The sequence below is a fragment of the Ostrea edulis genome, chromosome 9 (genome assembly GCF_947568905.1).
Source record: "Ostrea edulis chromosome 9, xbOstEdul1.1, whole genome shotgun sequence".
Taxonomy (NCBI): domain Eukaryota; kingdom Metazoa; phylum Mollusca; class Bivalvia; order Ostreida; family Ostreidae; genus Ostrea; species Ostrea edulis.
The window spans coordinates 61,433,331-61,451,988 of NC_079172.1; the positions used below are offsets into that span (position 1 = coordinate 61,433,331).

At 35.9% G+C, this 18,658-nt stretch overlaps 1 protein-coding gene across 1 annotated transcript; it reads right to left on the reverse strand.

Moving 5' to 3' along the window:
* Positions 1 to 732: 732 nt before the first annotated feature.
* On the reverse strand, positions 733 to 17,981 carry LOC125657773 (uncharacterized). Its single transcript, XM_048888532.2, has 2 exons — positions 17,826 to 17,981; positions 733 to 3,746 (listed from the first exon to the last, which is right to left on the reverse strand). The coding sequence occupies exon 2, from the start codon at positions 3,735 to 3,737 to the stop codon at positions 3,075 to 3,077; it is 663 nt and encodes a 220-aa protein (XP_048744489.2). The 5' UTR covers positions 3,738 to 3,746; positions 17,826 to 17,981; the 3' UTR covers positions 733 to 3,074.
* Positions 17,982 to 18,658: the final 677 nt, after the last annotated feature.

Sequence of the window (18,658 nt, forward strand, 5' to 3'; positions counted from 1 at the left end):
TTCAAAACCCAGGAATATAACAGGAGTGGATCCAGAAAATGTTCAAAGGGGCGTTGCAACCCAAGATGGGAGGGGGGGAGGTAAGACACCCAAATGGCAAAAATAACCCTTTTTGTTTAAATTATGTTCAACCAAAGCAGGGGATGCAAACCCCATACCCCCTCTAAATCCGCCACTGTATAATATCTGAGTTACACTAATTAGACATTTACTTTACGATTCTTTAATACCTTGGCACTTTTATTACTGGAATATTGACCAGTTCTCCATGATTTTATCCGATCCTCATCTTTGCTAGCCTTGGCTCGGAAGATGTCTGATCCTATGATGATAACAAGATTTTATTTGCTACATTTAATCGTATGTAGATGTTGATAACAGATAGAATATATAATAGACTCTTAAAGCAAGTGATCAATAAACGCATGTATTACAAACGGGAAGTACTTGAAATAAACTCATTCGGTACATGTATATGACGAATAGACAATAACAGGAAGTTCAAAATGTTAAATTATTTTTAAATGCTGTTAACGACTACATGTAATTGCTCTCTTTCGGAGTATCATAGTCATCTAATTCCTGTTAAAAGTCAACCTGTTAAGAAAGTCATCGCTTCCTTTTGTGAAATCAAGCTAGGCTACTTCAGGGTGAATAAATCGGTGATTTTTCACAAATCTGAGGTTAAAGGTCAATGTACATGTAGAAGAGAAAACACACAGTCAAGCTGCATATTGTGTAGAGGTTTTTTTAATTTTTCACACAGTATGTAATTAGAAAACTAGTGATTGTAATGTACAACAACTGTATTCATTTCACTGACTGGAAAACTTGATGAATGTAAGCACATTGTACATGCATATCGTCAGAGAATTGAACAAGAGAGATAACTGTGTATTGCACTGTGATGCCGCGGGAACTATATAAACTACATGTATATATAAAAAAGAGAAACAAAATGATGAACAAGTATTTCTCCATTACTGACGAACTTGTGTGTCTTGTATTCCATTGGAATATTCGTCATATAAAAACTTCATGAGGAGAAATTTTGTACTGAAATATACATGTAGGCATCAAACTGCCTGATATATATAACTACATAGTTAATCTATAAACCAACAGAAAGCAGTATATCAATCTCTGAATTCCATATTAATCTATAATCTGTTGTCTTCAACATCAAATCTTCCTCTTTTCAATTCCAGTTTCATAAATATTTGAATAAAAATCTCCCGAAGAAGAGTATAAAACGGTATCGTAATGAAGGGAATTTTGTGTTAGAACATCAGTTTAGTTTATCATTAATTAGGACAAGAAATGTGATCAAGGGCTGATCCAGAGGGGTGTGTGTGTGTGTGTTCCAGAACCCCCTTTTTGCGGACCAAAAAGTTTAAGAGTTATTCAATTTAACGAGTCTTTGAGGCAAAATGATAAAAAGGTGGATATTTGCATCATTTAAATTCATCAATACCAGTAACTCATTTTAAAAATTCTTGGATTGATAAGACGACACACTGATATATATTTACGATATTTTCGTCGGATACAAGTATCACTTAATTCCTATAGCGTATATGTAGCATAAAAGTTTTGGTTAAGAAGTAGACAATTTTAAAGTGAAAAAGAAGTGCCAGAAAATCCTTAGAATGCAGGATTTTGCACCATTTACCCCAGACCCCCGACCTATTGGGAGTAACCTTTAAATCAACTCCTTTTTTATTTTTTTCATTTTTTTTTCATTGCGAAAACAGGTCTGAGTATGCGATGAGAATGACTAGAACTTTGGAAATAAGGAATGAATAAGCTAACCATTTCCATGTATAAAAACTGTCTCAAGATCTCCTTAAAGTGTTATGTACACAATCATAGGGTGTAAATGGGTAGGGGTGGAGGTTGTGAAAAGTACTTAAAAGATCAAGTGCTAGACTCCCTTTCACAAATTCCTGGATCCGCCTATGATGAACATTCCTCTCTCGGGAAAATGTCGTCAAGAGTGCTTATGTATAATTGGCCCATACAATAAACAGGAAATTAGGATATTGCAATGTTAGGAACAAGCTTTGACGCGCACTGAAATGAACATTGTGTTTCAATTTAGTAACAAAAAGTACTTGTGGATTTCCTTCTCTATAGTAGAAACAGAAAACGTGCAGATTTCTCTGATAAGCAATACATAGATTTCTCGATAGCAAACGACATACACAATGTGTAGATTTCTCTATATTAAGAAAACAAACTGTATATTTCTCTAATTAGCATTGCGTAGATTTCTCTACATCAAGAAGACATAAACAATCTGTAGATTTCTCTGATAAGCAATGCATAGATTTCTCGATAGCAGACGATATACACAATGTGTAGATTTCTCTATATTAAGAAAACAAACTGTATATTTCTCTAATTAGCATTGCGTAGATTTCTCTACATCAAGAAGACATAAACAATCTGTAGATTTCTCTGATAAGCAATGCATAGATTTCTCGATAGCAGACGATATACACAATGTGTAGATTTCTCTATATTAAGAAAACAAACTGTATATTTCTCTAATTAGCATTGTGTAGATTTCTCTATATCAAGAAGACATAAACAATCTGTAGATGTTCCTGTAGTACATAGAAGAGATTTGTAGAATTCCAGAAGGTATAGATGTGAACAACAGATAAGATTATAGACATACCTATCGCTGGTCCATGTTTCCAGCGTCTGGAGTTATGTCATAAAAAAGAACATTCGTAAAAAAGACATCTTCAGTTGCAGTGAAGATTCCTAAGGTATGTGGAGTGAATGGTTTGTGTAACGTTCAACTCTTCAATTAGAAAATATAAACGAAGCAAAAGCATACTTAAACGACAAGAATATGAAAACATTTTGAAATGCATCTCCAAAACATAATGATGAAAACATGATGAAGTATAAAGTACTATCAACATTAGTCAAAAATAGACTTTTTCATTATTTTCAAGAATGAAAGTTTCAATAATATAAACATATCACAATTTGAAACGTCGAGCAATTGACGTCGTACTAGTACTTGTACTAGCCGTGGTGAACACCAGTCTTTATTTGTGCTAATCGGTGGTGAACACCAGGCGTTTTTTTCTTCCTCTCCTTACTTCCTTCTCGTCGTCTCCGAGTCTGAGGAGCTGTTTTGTGAGTTCCAGTGGAGAATAGTCCTGCTTCTTTGAGTAATGGTTGCTCGGGTATCCCGGATGTTGTGGACCGCTTAAGACAATGATATCCTCCACCTCTTTGTAGGGTGGAGGAGGGGTTTTTCCAGTGTGGACTCGCGATACTTTGTGCGGATGTGTGTTGCGTTTGCTAGGAACATCTGTCGTTTTATTCCGTTCAGTTTCCGAGTCGTCAGGAACTTGCCATGGTAACGGTGTTGGGGTACGCTTTTGTTCTGTAGACTGTGTTACTTCCGGGTGAATGCTAGCTATTGATCTGGGCCTATTCTCTAACTGGCTCTGAGTGATGATGCTCTTTCGTCGGTTGTCTTGGAGCAAAACTTCACGATCTCTCCTTTTCTTTGATTTTTTACAATACTGCATACATTTGTGAATACAAAATATCAGACTGCATCCACCATAGACGATGACAATGAGTGGAAGGACCAGGTACATAGCCATATTGTTCTTGTCGGAGTAGAACTCTTCGATCTCGTCCCATACTGATTTGTGGACGGGGACCACGGGGGCTGAAATCGAGCTGTTGGTAGTTGCATTCGCCATTACAGCTGTCTGAAAAGAGATAATCCATGTTGTTTGGTAAACAAATATGGCCGATTACGAAGCTTCGGCAGTGCATCTGAAGAGGAAATTCAGGCAATACTTGAAAGCAGAGACAGCCTATATACTATTTTGATTTAATTGTTTTCTATATATTTATAACAAAACAGTTGCCGACAGGGGTCTCGGGCAACAGTCCTTAGGCAACAGTTTGCACACCGGTCCGACAGATCAGCTGTTGCCCTCAACCCCAGTGAACAACTGTATAATAATGAAATCAAAACATTATTACGCCTTTCTTAATAATCTCATTGTATGGAAGCCGAGACGTTAGCTGCGAGGCTATTTTCGAGACCGAAGAGGTTACCTTGCATCATTCACAAAAACAAGAATTACTTTCTTTTAAAAAAAGACTTTCTTAAACACCACTCTCATTCTACGTACAGATATGTTGAAGATGATGTTTAAAAGTTGATAGAATTCCTTACTGACAATGTTTAAGGCATGGATGCAAATATATCTGTCCGCAGTGATGCAATTTTTTCATGTTGTGGTGTAGGAAGAGAGAAATAAATGATTTAGTTTTGGTAAAATGAGGGTTTTTATTATGAAAACCCGGCCAATAGGCGTAAGAATCCGTCGGTTCCATTGTTGAATAAGAGACTTCATTTTTGATGAAATACTATAAAAGATTGTAATTCATATATAAAACTTATACGATACCAATTTTGATGCACCAGATGCGCATTTCGGCAAATAATGTCTATTCAGTGATGCTGAAGCTGAAATTTTGAAAATTCGAAATAACAGTAAACTTGTAAGAGCTGAAAGGAAAACTAGAGTGCCAAAAACTGGAGCCAAATTCGTCCTAGGATAGAGCTATGCATAAGGGAGATAATCCTTAATTTTGAAATGAATTTCTATAAATTTTATCGCAGCAATTAAATATACATCCGTATTTTCAAGCTAGTAACGAAGTACTTAGCTACTGGGCTGTAGAGACCATCGGGGACTAACAGTCCAACAGCATATCTATGGGTTTTTTTCCCAATTCTACAGAGAATTGAATTCCAAGTAAAGAGAGTCTAGCTTCCGTCTTGAATGGTGAAAACTTACAGTAGTTTGAAAAAGTTTTTTGAAACAATCCATACAATTTTTGAACTAATTGTTTTTAGAACAGAAAATTTAAAAGAGAAATATAAAATATCAAGAGCAGCAAATAAAGATTCCAGTGAGCCATCAAGGGAGATTTTGTGTTCTTTGTCATTAACAAAAATGCCTTTAATATTATTTTGTTTTATAAGAATTGCCAAAATCTCAGCACAGAGGAGAAACAGATAAGGAGCAACTGGGCCCCCCTGCCTGCTGAGATGACTTCAGCTTCTCCATCGTCAACTTCCCATATTTGTGTAGCAATATTCCATGATCACCCGATGTCTCAATATGAGTGAAAAATTCTCGACGGGACGTAAAACAAACAATCAATTAACCACTGTCACCTGCGTATGGTGTTTGTGTCTCTCAACTGATTCGATACACAAGAGCATGTTCAATTATTTAATCCAGGCAGGTTACTGACAAATAAGTTTATTTTACTAAGGTTTGATCAGCCTCGTTTAAAGTCAGCATTTCGCAAATTCCATGGTCGTTATAATGATCTAATTTGTAAACAGATCTGGCACTGGTTAGAATTCTGTTCGACGTTTTTCATACCAATTGTTAAATTACATATTGAGTTTGACTACTTCGTTTACCTGATTAAAATATAGGGCTCACGGTGGGTGTGACCGGTCGACAGGGGATGCTTACTCCTCCTAGGCACCTGATCCCATCTCTGGTATGTCCAGGGGTCTATGTTTGCCCTAATTCTCTGAATTTTGCATTCCTGATAGGATCTATGAAATTGATCACTATTCGTTGTCTTCACTTGTTTATTTCTAATGTACTATTGCTCAGAAATATACAGGAGATCGTTTCCCTATACAGCTACGAATTACCTAAAGGTCACTTCATGACGTCATGACAGCTTCCATAACGATATTTCATGCTGACTACAAAAGCGAGATTGTATGGTCTACTATTTTGAAAGATATTTCAAGTATAAAACTTTATATTGACGGATTACATATATGTTTTAGATCTGACCTAATCTGAACACACATTGGAACCACACTATACACACACGCGGAAGAGGGTCAACCTGTCTGTGTTTTGCTACCTGTTTGTTTACTGGGGTATCGATCTGGGAACGTTCAATGCCAAATATCCTTAAGTCATTTATAAAGTAACATACACTGATTCATTTTCATGATAGTACAATAAAGTTATTAATTATCGATTTTATTGTTGTATTAGCAAAACACGAAAGTATAAAAACAGAAGGTAAGATCTAAGAAAAGCTATAAGATAGGTCTACATTTAACAGCTGTTATAAGACAATACACAACGTCTAATCAGGTCAAAGACATGAAATCAAAATCTCAACAAGTATTAGATTTTAAACTTATTTATTTATTTTTCTTGTGTAATATGTTCTGGTAATCTACTGCTTAATGGCTATACACTGAAGAATATTGGCCGCAGGATTTATAGAATTCGTGTTAGTACGCCTTTTTCCTTTGCATTCTAACGCTTGTATATAATTTTTCTCAGTGTGGTTCTAATCGACTTCCATATATAATACATCGTCTCCAAATAGTTTTATGCCCTTCCCCACCCTTCAAAGAAGAGGGGCATATTGCTTTGTACACCTGTCGGTCGGTGGGTCTGTCGGTAGACCACATGTTGTTCGCTCAATATCTTGAGAACCATTCACTTAATTGTAATGATATTTCATATGTGGGCTGGTTATGAGTAAAAGAGGATCCCTATCGTTTTTCAGGTCAAAGGTCAATCTACTCTGGACATAGGAAGACACTGTTCGCTCAATATTTTGAAAACCCTTTGCTTGACACTAGGTACACTAGTACATCCCAAAAAGTAGATGACCCCTATTGATTTTGAGGTCACATGGTTAAACATCAAGGGTCAAACTGGACATAGGAATATACTGTACATTTAGTATCTTGAGAACCCTTTGCTTGACAGTCAGAAAACTTGGTACACTGGTACATCTTCAGGAGAAAATGACCCCTATCGATTTTGAGGTCACATGGGCAAAGGTCAAGGGTTAAACTGGACATAGTAATAAATCATTTCCTATATTTTAAGAATTATTTGCTTTAGTGACACCAAACTTGGTACACTGGTACAGCATAAGGAGTAGATGACCCCTATTGATTTTTAGCTCACATCTACTACTGACATAGGAAGATATTGTCTGCTCAATATATTGAATTGGTGATACTACTATCAATTAAATGATGCATGTGTATAACCATTTTCAATTTTGCACCATGGGGGGGGGGGGGGGGGGGGGGCATATATGTTTTACAAACATCTCTTGTTCTTTTGATTATTGAAAACATGCTGGAAAAAAATCCATTATTGTTAAATTGTTGAAAAGGTATGGGTCAGGGGCAGATCTTTAAAATTTTCATGAGGGAGAGGTACGACCCAAGATTCTATATACTCCGCTCGAAGAAGGAATGTGAAGACCCAAAAATGGCAACAACAAAAAATTTTTTAAAAAAATGAAAATTCACCTTTTCTGTTAAACATGTTCAGCAAAGGTGGGTAGGAGTGGAACCGCCTTAACCTCCATAATTTCCACTCTAGATATGTCCCTGTTGTTAAAATCCATAGCTGTTTAATCATTGAACAAATATGTTCAGGCAAAATCCACAGTAGTTTAACTTTTGAAACCATACTTGCAAAATCCATAGTAGTTTAATTATTGACAACATACAGCAAAAATCGATAGACGATTAATTTTTTAGAGGAACAGTTTGAATATATCTTGTCCCATTTCTTGTAGAATAGTGTTTCATTTCATCCAATCAACGCAATGTTCAATAAAATCTGACTGAGTGACATCAACAATTACGGGGAACAAATGATAGTGTTATCAACTGACTTATAATATTTCAAGCATTTTGTATTGTATTGTCACTTTCATCATAAAGCATTCTATGATATGAATTATCATTGGGGATTCTAGATATCATAAAATGAAATAAAACTGTCATTATCTGAGGTCTTTTGAAAAGAATTTACAGTTGAAAATTAGCAACTTATACAGGCTGTAAATTTTTGTAAACGTAATTGAGGAGAGGGAATCCCCTATTTCATGATTAGCAATAATTCATATCTTCTACTACACATACGTAAATATGAAAACTCTCTCCATAAAGCGACACCTTACACTGTAATTAGTAGTCAGTGCAGTGTGTTGTTTACTACCAGGCACCATACAGTTCATAGGGTTAACGTACGTACATGAAGTATTTTGTATCAAACTAAGTATATATAGTAATTTTCTACGCAAGGCATTGTAGTCAAACTAAGACAAAGAAAGAAAATTACAAATTTTTAAATCATGGATACATTATCAAATTGAAGCATCTAATTTTAAAAAGTAAATATATTGATAATAGTGGGGATAATCTCTTGCATTATGGCTCTTTATTTTGAACATTTATAACAATGTTTTTCCAGTCAGTCACATTTGTCCAATGATGTCCACCCAAAGTTTTTGCGATTTCCGAGGCTGGTGATGCACACGTACGTGTCTCTCTATATCATCTTACAGATACAGTTTAAGTCCGGGGACATAGTGGGCTAATCATACACGTTGATGCCGTTTGTTTGAAGAAAATTTTGAATCAATCTTGCGATGTGTGTGTGTGCCCATTGTCCTGTTTTGAATTAATATTCAATCCTCTGCATTACCCATGCTGTTGTAGTAATGATACATGTACTAACACAGGATGTATATTTTCGTCTACATACTGTCTGGCAATTATGGTTGTAATGCAATATGTCCACTTGTGAACCAAAAATTGTATATCACCCACTGCCGCGGTGATTTATAGGTTAGAGCGTTCGCCCTGCATGTGGAAGGCCGGGGTTTGAATCCCGGCCGCGACAGATCAAAGTCGTTAAAACAGGTAGTGACAGTTCCATCGCCAAACGCTCGACATCAGATGTGAATGTCACAGGTCATCGGAGATGACCTTGAAAAAACGAATGTTCCGTGTCACAGTACATATATGTAGGTGTGACACGCTAAAGAACCCTCACTGCACAATGGCCGGAAGCGCCAAGTAAACGCCTAAATTTGAAGCCCGTCACCGGTCTAGTTGACGTCTCCATTTGAGATAAAAATTCTCGAGAGGGACGTTAAACAATATACAATCAATCAATATTAATTGTACCGCAGACTACCTCCGCCGAATCTGCCACGTGACACATAACGTTACATGTATACACGACGATAAACTCCAGCTGTACCGTCAGCTTCTAGGCTCCGGTTTAAGTTGAACCCCTTGTAATGACTTCTGCAGCGGATTTTATGACGTTTCGATATTCCGGATACTGTTCTAGGATGAATGAACTCAGCATGACGTCGTCTCGCCGTAGTCTCAACAGCCGTAAACCTGTCCCGGAAGTGACGTTACCGTACGTTCGCTTGATGACATGGCGTTGTCACAAACGGTTGACCAGGTCTCGGGCAATCATTTATTTATCCTGTCTGGCGATGCTAAAAAAATGGCTTAATGTACAGGGGTGACTATTGAAACGTCTGGCTAACTCCCCTGACTAATGCCTGCTTGTAGTATACCGACGCCTTCATTTCGCATTTCATTGTTTAAGGACATAAAGTATCCCAAAAAAAAAAAGACTTGTTATAGAATTGTGTAATTTAATATTGCTAAAAACTGAGATTGTCGACAAATATTTTCCTTTGAAACCATGTCTATTTTTTGCATTACTCGCAAATTCAATGGAAAAACGTTTTTAAAAAAACCCAAAACAACAACAACAACAACAAAATTCCATCTTGTTATTGGTTCATTTCATGTACGTAATGCTGTGCGATCAAATAATGAATAAACACAGCAAAATCCTACTTCATTTAATGCGTCGAAAATCCTGGATATCCTATGAAGACATAATCTTATTTTTAACTCAACTTTTGATTTCAATTTTGCATCTGCAATCCCCACCAGCGACAAAACATGGTTTTACTTTTCATAAGTTTTTGAATAGCGTCAGGAACATATACGAGTGTAAAGAATGATACCTCTGGGTAGAGATTGGAAAATTTCGTGGAATGCAACTCACATCGTGTAAATAATAAACGCGATTATTTAAAAACCAGCAGGATGAATGGTGAGTGAAGTTTACAATAAATACACTGAAAATGTATTTAGAATTCAAACACTTTTAAACTATTTGTTGTCACCTCCTTTTTTATATGTTTAATTCATAAACATTTAAAAATTCTAAACATGTATGAGAAAGTGTTTAGAAATTTAAAAAGATTTGTGTGTTTGGTAACCAAGTTTATCTAATCACAAATGAAAGCAGGGACTGACACTAATTTTAATACCAACCTGTCCCTTCGGACAAGTTAACATGAAATTTAGGTTGTCCGAATGGAAAATGTACTTGTCCGAAACTGACCAACAAAAAACTGTAATGTATATGCATTGCATTCTCATGAGTGTTTTTTTTTATTAATAGTGTTACCCTGGTTTTCTTGTGATCTCCATGTGAAATCATTAATTAATAATAATGTATTGAATGGTTTCAAAACTCCTGTCACTCAGACAGCAATCTATGTATATACATTTTTACCTTAATGTTTGCAGGCAGAACACTTAGTTACAGACAGAAGTTGAGCCATATTTATGTACTTCCAGATCTGCAGCAAATTGCACAGTGACTTATTGTATTTTTGTGTCTAATAAAAATTATTTTTGTGTCTAATAAAAAAATAAAAATAGTACCAGTAGACTTTTATATTGACTTATTTTATGTCATTTCTTACGTCGTAATATGTTTTATTTAAGACTATAATGGATCAAATAATCAGAGAATATTCCCCTTAAATTCTTTTTAATAAAGTATTATTTGATAACCTATTGATAATTTTTCATTTTGGACATGTTTTTCGTAAAAATTATTCAATTTTAACTTCGGAAAAAGTGTTCTATATCTGTTTGTTCACTTCCAAGAATCACGCGACAATAGAGACATCTGATTGGCGCGATTAAAATACACCGTGAAGCTGATTGGTCGATATTAATGAACAATCTAAATTTAGATCAGGGAAAACCAGAAAAACGCCATATTGATTATCAGATTATTTCTATCGACGAGATGTTATTCAAAAACTTTAAGGACTCTTTTCACGTAGAATTTATTAAAATTTCACGGATACCCTTCATTTATTTTTGGTTGTCCCATCGGACAGGTAAACTACAGAACTTAGTTGTCCGACCACCGTTTTAAGTTGTCCCGGACAATCGGACAGCCGTTAGTGTCAGTCCCTGGAAAGTGTTTCTTAACAAATTAGCGTTTAACAGCGAAAATCTTCACTAGTACCTCCAAAAAAAAAGGCCCAAACAGAATGTAAAAAATCAAAAACATGTGTACTCGACTTCACACAGATAGTAATCTACATCAAAAAGTGACGTGTTCACATACATGCATGTAAAAAATCACGAACATGTGTGCTCTGCTTCATACAGACATTAAAGTATATCAAAATGTGATGTAGCTTCACGTCCCAAAACGTGCTCGACTTCACAAAAAGGTAGTGATTGAGGTATGTTTGTAAAGGTAGTGATTGAGGTATGCTTGTAAAGGTAGTGATTGAGGTATGCTTGTAAAGGTAGTGATTGAAGTATGTTTGTAAAGGTAGTGATTGAGGTATGCTTGTAAAGGTAGTGATTGAGGTATGTTTGTAAAGGTAGTGATTGAGGTATGTTTGTAAAGGTAGTGATTGAGGTATGCTTGTAAAGGTAGTGATTGAGGTATGTTTGTAAAGGTAGTGATTGAGGTATGTTTGTAAAGGTAGTGATTGAGGTATGCTTGTAAAGGTAGTGATTGAGGTATGTTTGTAAAGGTAGTGATTGAGGTATGCTTGTAAAGGTAGTGATTGAGGTATGCTTGTAAAGGTAGTGATTGAGGTATGCTTGTAAAGGTAGTGATTGAGGTATGCTTGTAAAGGTAGTGATTGAGGTATGCTTGTAAAGGTAGTGAATGAGGTATGTTTGTGCTTGTTCACATCTTTGTGCAGTATTATGAACTTACTTAAAGTGTCAAGCTTACTATAGAGTTTCAGATTTTCAAAATGCATTAAAGTTATGAAATCTATACCAGCATATCATTCTATCAATTAAATTTCCTTAGTGACACATAGTTACACATGCATTCTTCAAACTGTGGAAAAACCTACAGGAAAATATGTTTATTCAGCTTGTTTTAAAAAAAACTTTCTAATTCATCTACATAAAAAGTGTATCAAAAAGTATTTCCATTCAAAAAACAAGAGTACCGCAAACGGTACATTATACGCCCATCGGACAGTGAAATTCAACCTGAAAGCATAGTATGCCCTCTGAAACAACATTACATACATTCTGAACACATATCACAACACTTTATCACACCTGTGGTGAAGTTTGCCCACACCCCTGTATAACTCGCCTGTTATGATAAACTTGGACCTTTAGTTTAATAATTGTGCAAAATATTTCCCAGATAACCAGGTCAAAGCAAAACGTTCACCAACTTTAGCCTTAAAGTAGGTCATGATTACCAATACAGCTGACATGTTAACTGATTATGTATTTCTCTGAGAGAGGGGTTGTGACAAATGTCAGTGCAATATATGTATCCATGATGAGAAAAGGTCCAGGAAACTATTTGGCCTACTTTTAGTCCTAAAGTAGGTCATGGTGCACTAATTTAGCTTAAATGTGAACTGATTATGTATTTCTCTGAGAGGGGGGTTGGACACAATTTTAGGGCAATATCTGTATCCATAACGGGGAAAAATCTGGAAAACTGTTTGACCTACTCGTACCTTTAGTCTTAAAGTAGGCTTACATCCGAAGAGTTGGACCACGTCTCGTTGACAGGCACGGATCATCAGATCAAACTCGACACTTCGCGTCTCGTGTGATCTGATGATCCGCGCCTGTCAACTCGACGTGATCCAACTCTTCGGATCAAGTTATTGTAGTAATAATAAATATTTATCGAGCCACATCTACTGTGACACGGGTCTCGGTTTTTGCGGTCTCAACCGAAGGGCCGCCCCATTTAATACCCTCTTAGAGTACTGACGACCTATTCTAACCCGGATTTCCACGGGAATGCATTACATTGAAATACAATTGTTACTACATGAATTTTTATTAATTTCACCAATATTTCAACATTCTATATTTTCTGTTCCAATGCATCAGGTCCCTGTAGGACATTGAACATGGATCAATTATTCTCTCTTTATACCATACATTATTTATAGCTTTTAAATATAACCCCAAAATACATATAAACCCATGTCATGCATCCATTTTTGTTTTTCTTTGTATTTCTTTATAACTTTGAAATGTGTGTGCCTGGAAAATGTAAACTTTGAAACAAATTCCCTAGTTTCTATTCTTTTCATAATCTCCTTTTCTTGTCAATTTGAACCCAATACAGTAAGTAAACTCATGACATTATGTAAACTCCAATATATTTTTCACATACATGAACACCTCACATGTAAACTCTGATACATTTTGTAAACTCCAATACATTGTGTGTCAATGTTTCAACATAGCTATGGGTTTTCAAGCGTTGGACGAGAGAGACACACACACACACACACACAGAGAGAGAGAGAGAGAGAGAGAGAGAGAGAGAGAGAGAGATTTATGATAAATACTGAGTAGTGCAGTCAGTTGTTCTTAGACATTTGTTATGACTACTGGTAATTTTCATACTATCCATATTGACATATATGCAATTTTTCAATGAGGAGGCTGACCGTGGATTGTGGCAAGGGACATACGAACGCGTGGAACAGGATTATTAATTTGTTTAATAAATTCCTCATCGATGCTCATTTCCGCATTCGCAGACCACCACTTAGCTTTTTCCAAGTAATGTATTTGTTCTCCCTGGAAATGAAGCCTGCACTAAAAATGGCAAATTCAAATTCACACAAAACTTATTTACAAATTATGGATAATTTCGCAAACGGGATCTTTGAGTTTTTGTCATGTACAGCCATTTATCAAATCTTATTCATTAAATGAATATTACGATACTTTTTGCTATCGGTGAGAACGTCGATCGGGAATTTACCCAAGTTTCTCTCTATGGGGTAAAAAATGGGAAATGTTTTCTTCCAGAGAGATGTCACAGAATACGTAGCAAATAAAACCGTCAGTCAAAGTGAAATATTACTTACGAAATGCTTATAAATTATCTATTCCACCTATTTGGATCATATTCTGACGTAAAAACATCGATGAAGCATGCATGACACGGGCCTTTGAAATCTCACAAATCCGTTGATTTGTCGTGTTTAAACGTTCATCGATTTCAGCATACATGAGTTAAACTTACGTCAGTGGCATTATCAAAATTTAATCGTATTTGTTGGACTTTTAACAACATGGTTTATGTGTTTTTTATTTTGAAGAAAAAAATTCAAGTCTGTATTTGAGATATGTTACTTTAATTTGTTGTGTAAAACGTAAACACTAAAATCGTAAAAATGTTGGAGTCCGCTTACAAGTGTCATGGCAGCGCCAAACCGAAGACGTAAACATGGGTGGCAGTTGCTCCTTCGCCAAACGCTCGGCATTTAGAATTAAGAATCACGGGTCTTTCGGATGGAGAAACAGATGTCCTGTGTCGCGACAGACATTGGGACGTAAACTTAAAAACCGCCACTGTAAAGCGCTAAGATACTTTACCTACACCTGGTGATGTCTCAAATGAGTGCAAAAGGAACGTAAAAGAAGTGTGCATATGTCAAATATGACATCATCCACTACCTATTTTTCGAAACCGCGGTTACTGAGTCTGGTAGTACCTACTCTACCTCAAAGTAGCGTTTAAACGGATGACTACTTGGTGTCATATTATGATATTCGATGATATTTTCTAAAGTAATATGAAGTAATATATTTCTGTTTAAAACTGAATTTGATGACAATAGAAACCCCTTTGATAATTCAAAAGATTCTGTTCAGAGCATGGTGTTGTCACGTGGTATGTACCCTGCAGCTGAGAGACCACATGCATAAGATATATGCTGAGAATCAATTTGAAATTTAAAAAAAAAACCAACATATCAATTTTGTATGTGTTAATCTGACATTGCAGCATTTTAGAAATCGATGTGTCAAAAACTTGTAGATTATCGGAATAAAACGCAGGAAATGCAATAAAAAAAACGTCCTACAAGAGCAGAATGATGAAGGTGCCCTTATCTTAATTGTATGTACTGTTATGTCGTGTAATCGGTTACTTTAGGCGCTCTCCTTGGTCTTCATTTACACTGCAGATTAACCTTTGAAATGCTGAGATGTTTTGTTTTATATGTCTTTGTCACCGTCCACACTCGATCCATATTCCTTAATTTGTAATATTTTGTGGTACATGATGTATACACGTATTTGTTCTTTTTACATCTGTACTAAAACTATATGCAATGCCATTATATGACAAGTTCCAGTATTCGACTTTAACACCTATTCGTCGGCCCGAAACAGAAAAATTAATTTGGAGTATCGATAAATCTAATACATGGGCTGCTTAAAAAAGTTTGTTTTAAAGAAAAACCAAGGTCTTCATCGCGTAAGAAGTAAGATTTAAAATAAACAAATAGAAATGATTTCCGATTTCATTAGAAAATCATTCTAAGAACGAGTTGGGGGGGGGGGGTGGGCATACATCCCGCGATGCTCACCGTGTACCTGATATTGATGTTATCGATTTAGAAACTGTAGAGATGATGACTCTGATTACATCACCATAAGGACAGACATAATGAAATCCATCACCAATCGCATGTCTGTTACATAGCCGACAAATTCTACAATCTCTAGTTATGTCTCTCCATCTTCCTGTTTCTATAGGTAATCTTGCATTATCAGTTTCGGAATTGACAAAAATATTTCAAATGTTTTCCCCAGGTAATCTAAGTACATGCAAGTACTTTTCAGTACAGACCGTGCGTTTGATAAATCGGGTTAGGGTTTCTTGGTGTTGCGTCCGTCTCGAAATATTAACTTAATCAGCCATCCGGAAAATATAAGTCAATTGCTGCATCTGAAGCAAGTTTAATGGCATGCATTCTATATGGTATTAACCCGTAAGTTCTTTTGTTCTGGAATATATAATTGCTTGGAATTAAACGCGTGTCAAAACGTTTAATTCGATCACCCATACAGAATATATAAGCCAATTGCTGCAGCCATGATTTGATTGCACACTGTCAAGTAAATATGTACCTTTCATTTCCTTCCTCAAATGCATGGCAGTCGTCATTGATGTTCTCCTTACTCGGGCAAACTTTGTAGCAGGTTTGGTTGTCTCTACATACGTGTATAAAACGTTCAAGTGTTCATTGTGTGTTTGTTTTACGTCCCGTCAAGAATTTTTCACTCATACTGAAACGTCACCAGTTCTAGGGAAACACTATGCTATGTGCTTACGGCTGTAGCAGGATTCTTTATCGTGCCAACGCCTGCCGCGACACGGGATCGCCATTTTTAGGTCATATTTGTAAGATCCATGATTCTCATTTCTAAATGCATAGCGTTTGGCAAAAGAAGCAATCACTACCTATGCTTACGTCTTAAGTTTGACGCGGCCATGGCACGAGTGAGGCTCGAACTTATGCCTTCCCGGTTACGAACACTATACCAATGAGCTACCGCGATTGGTTTTGAATATTGGAAATACAAGAGGGTAAAAAAGGTCAAAAAGAGACAAAGTCCAACAATCCTCTAAAAATATCATCAGCTATCAGCAAAAATTAGTTAATGATATGCAAGTATCGTCACGTTTGTTAAAATCATGGTACCATTTGCAGAATGGAGTGAACAAAACGAGAGGACCGGACATTTTATAGAGATCAACAAATTCTGAAAATGTAAGCTATCCATGTAGTTATATTAACTACATTCCATTCAGATATCATGATGATCTATGTCCTGATTAATACTCGGTAAGCAGACATTTTCGAGACTACATGAATACTTCATATCCTTCATTCGGTGCTGTTGGCGAGACTACGTGAAGATTTATTCTTCTTCATTCGATGTGTTGGCGAGACTGCGTGAAGATTTATTCGTCTTCATTCGGTGCTGTTGGCGAGACTGCGTGAAGATTTATTCGTCTTCATTCGGTGCTGTTGGCGAGACTGCGTGAAGATTTATTCGTCTTCATTCGGTGCTGTTGGCGAGACTGCGTGAAGATTTATTCGTCTTCATTCGGTGCTGTTGGCGAGACTGCGTGAAGATTTATACGCCTTCATTCGGTGCTCTTTCCGTAAAGAAATGTATAAGCAGTCTAAAGTTTATCAGGCTCTTTCTCAATTGCTATTCATACAATAACAAATAAACACATACAAATTGCGCACGCGGAATGAGCTTTTTTACATCGTATTTGTGAAATTCCGCTGTAAATTTATTGGATCACACCAATACTATTACAATTATATGTACATGTTTCTACTTACAAACTACGCATTTAATGAAGGCGTAATTAACATAATTATTATGACGTTTTATTTTAAAGAAGAGAGAAAGTTAACACAGTTATTTTTTATCACTAACTTATGAACCTGGTTTCTCTCCCCTAGTTATATCTGTGAATATCACCATCTACGCTACAGTTGTCTTACCGTGGACGTTAGATTAGTGTGGGGCTCAAAGTAAGGGTCCGGCGTTTATAAAATTCCTATCGCAGTAAGAACATTGACAATCGTCTCAGGATGCAGATATTTTAACGTTTATTTATTTCACCTGCAATCTTAAATCATCGTGTCACTTTGTATAGAGATGTTGAATATATAATAGATAGGTAAATTATTATTTACATGTATATCTAAAGTCGGAACTATTTACAGTAATATACTACAAGTAGTTAATGACTTATACAACATGAGTACTAAAAAACTAGACTTACCTGGCGTAGGAGAAAATACTCCCTCCCTAGCAGAATGTGTTGTATGTGCGAAAATTTTTATTCCTAACGTTTTCCTGGAAGAGTCGTGTTAAATGTAAGCGAGAAAATACCGTTTTAGGTCTCAATAACAACCGATGCTTATTCAATACGGTATTGATTTTGCGCAGTGTATAACGATAATTGCTTTTGAATAATACGAACTATCAATATTTCATGTTCGTCACAGTGCAATTGCATACTTTTCCTCGCGATCTATAAAAAACAAAGCAATGAAACGACGAAGATTAACAAATCTGCCTTACAAATTATTAAGTGTTTGTCTTCAAAATTTTCTGATACGATTTCTAAAAATACGTGTTATTTTTAATTTTCTTTCTCTTTGATAACCTTTTTTCACAACAAGATAAAAGTTTCGGGGTCTTCTATGGTGATAACTAAAAGATTAACTATTGAAATTCAGGTACTTTAATATACCCATTTAAAACAAATGAATATATAAGCTTGAACAAGATTTTGAAATAAAATTTTTAAAAAAAAATTATTATTTCAAACGTTGATCAACCACAGACACTGGTGCTAAAAGGGATATTAAAATTCGATTTTCGGGTGACAATTAAACAAGATGAAAATCGATACCAAGCCTAGCTCATGACAAATTTTCTACCGTTCATTGGGCTCAGCAAAGGGGTTAGAACAGAAACAATATTGACAGCCACTGCACCGTGACGCATGAATCGATCAGCAAGTGATGTTTCCTAACGGTAACGATTTAACATTAATTGGAATTGCTGACTGTAAATTTCTCAGTTCAGAGCATATGAAGAGATATTCAC

Excerpts from the sequence above, each read along its gene's own strand:
- LOC125657773 (XM_048888532.2), bottom strand. The coding sequence starts at position 3,737 with ATGGCGAATGCAACTACCAACAGCTCGATTTCAGCCCCCGTGGTCCCC.